Below are 8742 nucleotides of genomic sequence, written 5' to 3'. Positions count from 1 at the left end.
TTGTCGAAGATTAGTTGACCATAGAGTTGAGGGTCTATTTCTGGGCTCTCTATTCTGTTCCATTGATCTATGGGTCTGTTTTTGTGCCAGTACCATGCTGTCTTGATGATGACAGCTTTGTAATAGAGCTTGAAGTCCGGGATTGTGATGCCACCAACGTTGGCTTTCTTTTTCAATATCCCTTTGGCTATTCGAGGTCTTTTCTGGTTCCATATAAATTTTAGAATTATTTGTTCCATTTCTTTGAAAAAGATGGATGGTACTTTGATAGGAATTGCATTAAATGTGTAGATTGCTTTAGGTAGCATAGACATTTTCACAATATTTATTCTTCCAATCCAGGAGCATGGAACATTTTTCCATTTCTTTGTGTCTTCCTCAATTTCTTTCATGAGTACTTTATAGTTTTCTGAGTATAGATTCTGTGTCTCTTTGGTTAGGTTTATTCCTAGGTATCTTATGGTTTTGGATGCAATTGTAAATGGGATTGACTCCTTAATATCTCTTTCTTCTGTCTTGCTGTTGGTGTAGATTTTTTTATTAACATATAATGTATTATTTGCCCCAGGGATACAGGTCTGTGAATCGTCAGACTTACACCCTTCACAGCACTCACTATAGCACATACCCTCTCTATAACCCCCTCCCCCTGGCAACCCCCAGTTTGTTTTGTGAGATTAAGAGTCTCATATGTTTTTTCTCCCTCCTAATCCCATCTTGTTTCATTTTTTCCTTCCCTACCCCCTGAATCCCCCACTTTGCCTCTCAATTTCCTGATATCAGAGAGATCATATGATAATTGTCTTTCTCTGACTGACTTATTTCACTCAGCATAATAGCCTCTAGTTCCATCCACGTTGTTGCAAATGGCAAAATTTCATTTCTTTTGATGGCTGCATAGTATTCCATTGTATATATATACACCACTGCTTCTTTATCCATTAATCTGTTGATGGACATCTAGGTTCTTTCCATAGTTTGGCTATTGTGGACATTGAGGTTATAAACTTTCAGGTGCACATGGCCCTTTGGATCACTACATTTGTATCTTTAGGGTAGATATCCAGTAGTGCAATTTCTGGGTCATAGTGCAGCTCTATTTTCAACTTTTTCACATAAATACACAGTTATTTATTTTCACATGTCTTCAGAGCAATTGTTATTATGTCTCCTCTGAGCCTGTCGTCAGACTCCCTACTTGATCATTCACTAGACAATAAACCCTCCATCTTCAAATAGTAAAACTGTTCTCCATATTCCCTGGATGTTAAATGGAGAAGTATATTCCCATGTGTATTCCCAAATATATTTCCAAAATGTATTCCTTGACTGCCAAATGGAGAAGACCTGGCCTAGCTGTGCTAAGGAAACACAGATATGGTGTTCTGGGAGAGGAACCGCAGCCCCACTTTTCAAGATATTCTTACTTCTATCACTTACACTGCTAAAAGTTTCATCAGACAATAAGACAAATTAAGCCTTCAGTACCAAAGGCAGAAATATCACCTTATCTAGATCTGCTGGTTTCAAATAATTTAATATAGAATCAGTGTAATAAGTCAGAAATCACATTGCATGCACAGGACGAGAGTGCCTCTAAATTCTGGAACAGAGAGCAACTCAAGAATGTATGAGAGGAAGGAATCCTGAAGTTGACTTTGTTCTTTGAGTGTGAATCAGACCTCTTTCAAATCTAGGGTATGTCATAAAAAGGGAATTGAAATATGGATAACCTCAGTTTTTTGAATAGAATATTCCAGTGTTTTTTTTTTTAAAGTGAAAGCAAAATAAAAATATAAACATACTGACCTCCACATACAATCACATTTCACAGTGTGGTAAAGCTATACATTTTGGCAATGTTCTTCTTAGAGGTCAGGTTTTTCAGGCATGAAATATGTGGTGGAGTTGAGAGCATAGACATTTGAAGGAGCACAGACAGATGTGAGTTTAAATCCTAGTTTTACAGTGAGCAGCTTTCTTGGGCACTGTATATTTCATGCAGACATAACTTGATAGGAAAAATAGTGTATTTGTGAGCAAGACAAATATTTCTGGAATCAGGGAACTCTTGGCTTATCTAGTGTAAGTGAACATGAATACAGATACAATCAGGTTAAAATGCTACAATTAGGGGTGTCTGGGTGACTCATTGGGTTAAAGCCTCTGCCTTCGGCTCAGGTCATGATTCCAGGGTCCTAGGATTGAGCCCCGCATCCGGCTCTCTGCTCAGCAGGGAGCCTGCTTCCTCCTCTCTCTCTCTGCCTCTGCCTACTTGTGATCTCTATCTGTCAAATAAATAAATAAAATCTAAAAAAAAAATACTACAATGAAATAAATGGTGTTCAATGACACCTATGTGTCTGTATATCTTTACGTCTTACATGTGTCAGAAAAAAGTTGGATTTAGTAAACTTTATGTGTTCTTTATATAATATCTTGTGGCATTTAATCCTAGGTCTAATCATTTTTATTAGGCAGATACTAACAAATTGTTTACTATCTTTTAGCTATCTCCTTTTCACTAAAATGGAGCTAGTAAAACTCATCTCCTTTGGTTTAAATGAGGCTCATTTTGGTAATGTAATTAAAAGTTTGGAGCTTGAGGAAGATATCCAATAATTCAGTTTCCTTTCTTCCTTCCATAATACAGTGTTTTAAAGATTTCTCTCACTTGTTTTATAGTTACATTTTAATGTGTAAATATCATACATTTATATACACTAATGTGTAAATATAGTACTTCTACAGGTATTACATATTACCAAAGACATCTCTGACATATTTATTAATTTATTCAGCAATACACATTTATTATAATTTATAGTATAGATATTTCACAAGGTACTGACAATGAAATGGCAAAGACAAGAGACCTGACTCCTGATTGTTTAGAGGGGGAGAGTCATTAATCAATAATTATGTTAGCAGGAAAGCGTCATGGTTGCCAAGTGCAATTACCTATGCTCACAAATATTTCTTCATTTATTAAAAGAAAACAGTTGGGATTTATTGTGCCAGTGTATAGGTATATACAAAGATTTAGTATAAAGCAGCACAATGCTTTTCCACAATAATTCTAAATTGAAGAATATATATATATGAAGTAAAATTGTGCTGTAGTATAATAAAATTATTAATGGGTTATATTGAGGGGAAAAGGAAAGTGCCAATTTTACTGAAATGTTGGGAACACTCATAACAGAACAATTTCTGTACCATGTTGGTATTGAAATTGCAAGCCAAGCATTGGTAAATGTTTAGAGTCTTATGAGGGCTGGTATACATGTATAAAAATATATTGAATCACCCAATTTGAAGAAAGGAGCATCATGTAATCAGAATTGAGGTTGGAGAGAAAGGTAAGGATAAGAAAATGGAAAAGTTTCTAAAATATGTAATAACTTGGCCTTTATCTTACATTTAATTGTAAATCACTTAATTAGTTAAACTTAAACATTTAAATAGCAGAGAGACATAAAAATTATTTCAATAAGCTCTTTCATGCAACACATTAATGGATGATAGATTAGATCAAAACAATAATAATAAATTGGCTCAAGACAATAACTCAAATACTACCATCTTTTAGTCAGACAAGAAGGAAATACATCCATTCTCACAAAACCGTCCTTGGAAAACAGACAGATGAAAGAGGAAGAGAGAGTCAGGGTATCATTTTCACTAAGCCACCCTTGAAAACAGCAAGTTTCCCCTGCCCTTGAATACCTTGTGTATTACAGATCTTATCTGTTTGGTTTTTAGGCTATAAACCAAGGGATTAAGGACAGGGGTCAAAAAGAGAAAGAGATTGGCCATGGTGACATGGAGAACAGGAGACGTGAACGTACCAAATCTGTGAATTAGAGCCAGCACAATGAGTGGCACATAAAAGATACAGACAGTGAAAATGTGGGACACACAAGTATTAAGTGCCTTGAACTGACCATCTTCTGAGGCAATACCCAGCACTGTTTTCAAAATAAGTATGTATGAAATGACAATGAGCACAGAGTCAACTCCGAAGGAGCAGAGGACAAGGGACAATCCGTAGATGATGTTGATTCTGATGGGGCCACATGCCAGCTTCATAACATCAGGATGGTAGCAATAACAATGTGATAGAACAACATCTTTGCAGAAAGACAATTTCTTGAGAAGGATTGGCAAGGGTACCATCAACATCACACCCCTAAACACAGCTGCAATTCCCATCCCAATAATTCGAGGAGAGGTTAAGATCACAGTGTAGCGCAGTGGGTTGCGAATAGCTACAAATCGGTCAAAGGCCATGGCCAACAAGATGGCTGACTCCATGGAGGAGAAAGTATGAATGAAGAACATTTGTGTTAGACAAGAATGGAACTCAATTTCTCTGCGATTCAGGAGGAAGACCCTGAGTACTGTAGGTAGAGTTGATAAAGACAGACCTACATCTGTGGTTGCCAGCATAGATAGGAAGATGTATTGAGGCTCATGAAGGCTGGACGTGGTTTTGATAACAAAGAGGATGATGCAGTTCCCCAGGAGGGCAGTTAGATACATGACACACAGTGGGATAGATATCCATATTTGCACAGCCTCCAGTCCAGAAATGCCTGTTAGAAGGAGAGTGGGTGGCTGGAACCAGCTACCATTTACAAGTTCCATAAGGATATTTCTCGGGATCCAGCCCAAATCAGGTTCTAGGTGTTTCTACTGGGAGAAAAACATAGATTTTAAGATAAGAGGACATAGTGCACCCAGCTTCTCTGGGACAGCACTAATCCTAGGCATCCTTAGTTATCAAAGAATTAACCCTTAAAATGTTTCCCAGTTTATCTGAATAACTATCTGGAGTGAGGACAATGGATACCTAGTATTAAAATGGAAGAGCTATTAGTATTCCTTTGGCCTAGAACACTCCAATCATTGATCAAGTGACAATGAAAATTAAGTACATGATTTTCTTTTTTATCTCAATGTTTAGAAAAATTTTATTTTCAGAAGTGTATTTTTTAAAATTTATTTAGTTGTTTGCATCTACTTTTATTTTCAATTACTTAAGCTGGAACCCCAAAAGAAACTCCTCCACTTTCTCCAGATCTACATCATACCTATAAATACTCAGGCATCTGGAAACCTGGTCATTTTTCCTGTTAGTTTTACCTGTAGAAATTAAGCATGGAAACATAAACTGCAAATCATCTAAAAAAAAAAAAACTTCATGTGACACCATTTATTTTTACAATTAATTTCTATGTTGATTTTTAAAATCATATGCTGATTTTTCAAAACATGAGTGATAAAATCATTAAAGTGGATACTGTCATTACATCTTAGCTAGTGCTAGAATAGTTCAAACATTAACAAATAATTTCTTTTTTTTAACAATTTCCTGAATAAAATTTGAAGTATGTTTATTTGAAAACACAGACATAATTAATTAGGCAATAGATACCAATACCCACTGAGCCACTCAGGCGTCCCTAGATACCAATACTTTAGGAAATATCTTAAAAATAGCATAATTGATGTGGAACTTACAAAAAAATAAATAAACAAAAAAAAAAAGAACCAGAACTATAATGACAGAGAACAAACTAATGGCAGAGGGGAGTGGGGGGATGTGAAAAATGGGTTAAGGGGAGTGGGAGATACAGGTTTCCAGTTATGGAATGAGTAAGTCATGGGAATAAAAGTCATAGGAAATATAGTCAATGGTATCGTAACAGTATATGGTGACAGATGACAGCTACACTTGTGGTGAGCTCAGCATAGCAGACTTGTCAAATCACTATGTGGTATAGCTGAAACTTAACACTGTGTCAATTATATTCAAACAAACAAAAATAACATAATTGGAGGAAATGGTCTTAACACTTATGTCTTTATCTTACAAAGAAGGGCAGGAAGAGATTATATATGATTGGTTGAATACACTTAGATTTCAGTGTTTTGTTTAAGATTGCAAACAGAAACAAAATAGTGATGTAAATGCATTCGGATAAGTGAGATTGGGGAAGAGGGTTAAGTATATAACTAACGTAAACTCTGTCTTGAAGAGCATGAAATCAAAATACAATGTATTTTGTAAAGTCATATTATTTAAAAGTATGACAAAATTAAAACAGCTGGGATGCCTGGGTGGCTCAGTTGGTTAAGCAGCTGCCTTCGGCTCAGGTCATGATCCCAGCGTCCTGGGATCGAGTCCCATATCGGGCTCCTTGCTCTGCAGGCAGCCTGCTTCTCCCTCTGACTCTGCCTTCCACTCTGTCTGCCTGTGCTCGTTCTCACTCTCTCTCTCTCACAAATAAATACATAAAATCTTTAAAAAAAAAAATAAAACAGCAGAAGAGAAACTAAATGGAGATTAATGGATTCCTTTTCAGGAAGAAAGCTAGAGACAGGGAGGATTGGGATAAGAGACCAGGCTTTATTTACCCTCAGCCAAAATTAGTACTATGCTGTTTAAAAACATGGCAACATAAGCAAAGTTATCTTTTTAAAGAAGCAAATATATTTTTGAAGAGCGGATCTCAGATGAATCACAATACATACATTTCCATGTGTTGATATATAGACCTATGTTTGTTCAATCCCTTATTCTCATATTCTTGGCAGTGAATGTCTACTATACCCTACTACATTCTTTCATAGAATGCCAAGTAAAAAGCATGTCTTTTTAGCTGAAGGAGTGAGTCAATCCCTCATAAGGAGAGACGTTAATACGGAGACAGACTTCTTTGGAGATTAGAATACTAAGCTTTATACATATTTTTTCATCTGTACATATGAAATATCTGAGTCTTTGACATGAGTCAAGAAAGAGAAGGAGAAAGAGGTGGAAGAGGAGGGGAAAACTCATAGTTCATAATAGAAAGGACGTCTGAAGACACCACAATCTCACAGTAGCTCTACACATTGCATCACACCAAACCGAGGCTTGGGACATAAACTTTTGACTTACACAATGGACCTCATTTAAACATACATAAATACATACACTACAGGGTCATACACACATGTATTAACCGTCTTTACTCCGTTTGCTTTATGCTGCAGAATATCTTGGAATTCACTCTCTTCTCCTTTATACACATTTTTCCCTTCTGATTTTGGCACTGAGCCTCTAGCATTACCAGCACCAGCATCCATGCCACCATCAACATGACTGCACCACCAGTGTAAAACTCAAGTATATACTTAGTCCTATTGGTGGCTATTTCAGTTTTAATACTTCTAGTGTCCTTATTTCTACCCTGTTCCATGAGAACGTCTTTTATTTCAACTAATTTTTTTTTTCTTGTCACTCTCCACTCTAGTCAGATTGGTGGATTAATTCTACCACATATGACTCACTCATTTCAACATCACAATATCTGTACACTTTCTGATAGGATCTCAAATCTGATCTTGCTTTACCTCCACTGATGGTAATTAAATTCATTGATTAAAAGCCATTCTATATCCAACAATATATAAAATATTCTTCTCTTCTTAAAAAATATTTATTTATTTATTTAAAAGAAAGAGAGTACACAAGCATGACCAGGGGGAGGGGCAGAGGGAGATCTGAGCATGGGTCCCTGCTGAGCATGGGACCCTAGGATCCCAGGACCCTGTATTGTGACCTCAGCCAAAAACAGATGCTTAACCAACTGAGCCACCCACATGCCCCTATAAAGTTTTCTCATGACTATTTCATATTACAAGAATTCCTCAAGCCATTACAGTCTTACAGAATGTATTTTTCTCCCAGTGGCTGACATTTATATCATATGATTTTATATTGTCTTCCAACTGAATTTTCCTTATAGAATTTGATTTTAAACACCTTTAAGATTAGAACTGCACCCTTCACATATAGGAGTAAGGAGAGCCCAATACTCTTTAGACATAGAAGGATCATAGTAAGCTTTGTTTAAACAAATAAATTACTTGTTTAAAGATTCTTACTGTAACATAAATGTGTTAATCCCTAGTGAAGATTAAAAACTCACCAGGAATTCATGCTCCCTTTTAAATTCTGCTGTACAAAATGTTCTGGGAGTCATACTCCTCATAAAGTCTCATTTAGAACTGAAGAGTAGCAAGACAGGTGACAATCAGATGGAGAATATTCACTCTGGTATTTATCAGCCTGCTCAATTTCCAGTTATCCTTGTGCTAGAGTTCCATTCAACTGTGGTAGATTGCCCATTCTAACCAGAAAGATATCCTGCAGGTTATTTCTAGAGAGCCAAAGACATTTAATTATCAATTATATATATGCCCCACCTTCAACCTTCTAAAAGTTCCTTTAAGATGTATCACTTCTCTGGCCTTCCCCCCAGAGCCCCAAACCAAACATTGGTCTCTCACTTATATACTCTGAATCCCCATTTGTTAACCTTGAACTCCATAACACAATTCTTAGCTCCTTAATCCTCAATTAGGTGACTACTCTCATCTTTTCCCAACCTTTCCTTCTGATTTCCTTTCTAAACGCACTGAGCTTCCATAACTTTCATTTTGAATCTATGGGAAACTTTGATGAAGCAACTCCTAAAGCCAGTTCCTCATCTTTGTTCTTCTCTTTTTAAAGTTTTATTTATTTAAATAATCTCTACATGCCACATGGGGCTCAAACTCATAACCCAGAGATCAAGAGTCTCATGCTCCTCGACTGAGCCAGCCAGGTGTCCCTCATCTCTTTTCTCTTAAAGAACATACATTCAACAGTTCTTTTTATGTGTGGTACAAACTCCTCACCATGCAGCC

At 36.5% G+C, this 8742-nt stretch overlaps 1 protein-coding gene across 1 annotated transcript; it reads right to left on the bottom strand.

The window, feature by feature from the left end:
• Positions 1–3684: 3684 nt before the first annotated feature.
• Positions 3685–4650, bottom strand: LOC132014933 (olfactory receptor 51A4-like). The gene has a single exon (XM_059395647.1). The coding sequence runs from the start codon at positions 4648–4650 to the stop codon at positions 3685–3687; it is 966 nt and encodes a 321-aa protein (XP_059251630.1).
• Between the last annotated feature and the right edge of the window lie 4092 nt (positions 4651–8742).

The sequence above is a fragment of the Mustela nigripes genome, chromosome 1 (genome assembly GCF_022355385.1).
Source record: "Mustela nigripes isolate SB6536 chromosome 1, MUSNIG.SB6536, whole genome shotgun sequence".
NCBI classification, from domain to species: Eukaryota; Metazoa; Chordata; class Mammalia; order Carnivora; family Mustelidae; genus Mustela; species Mustela nigripes.
This window is presented reverse-complemented; position numbering and strand designations above follow the sequence as displayed.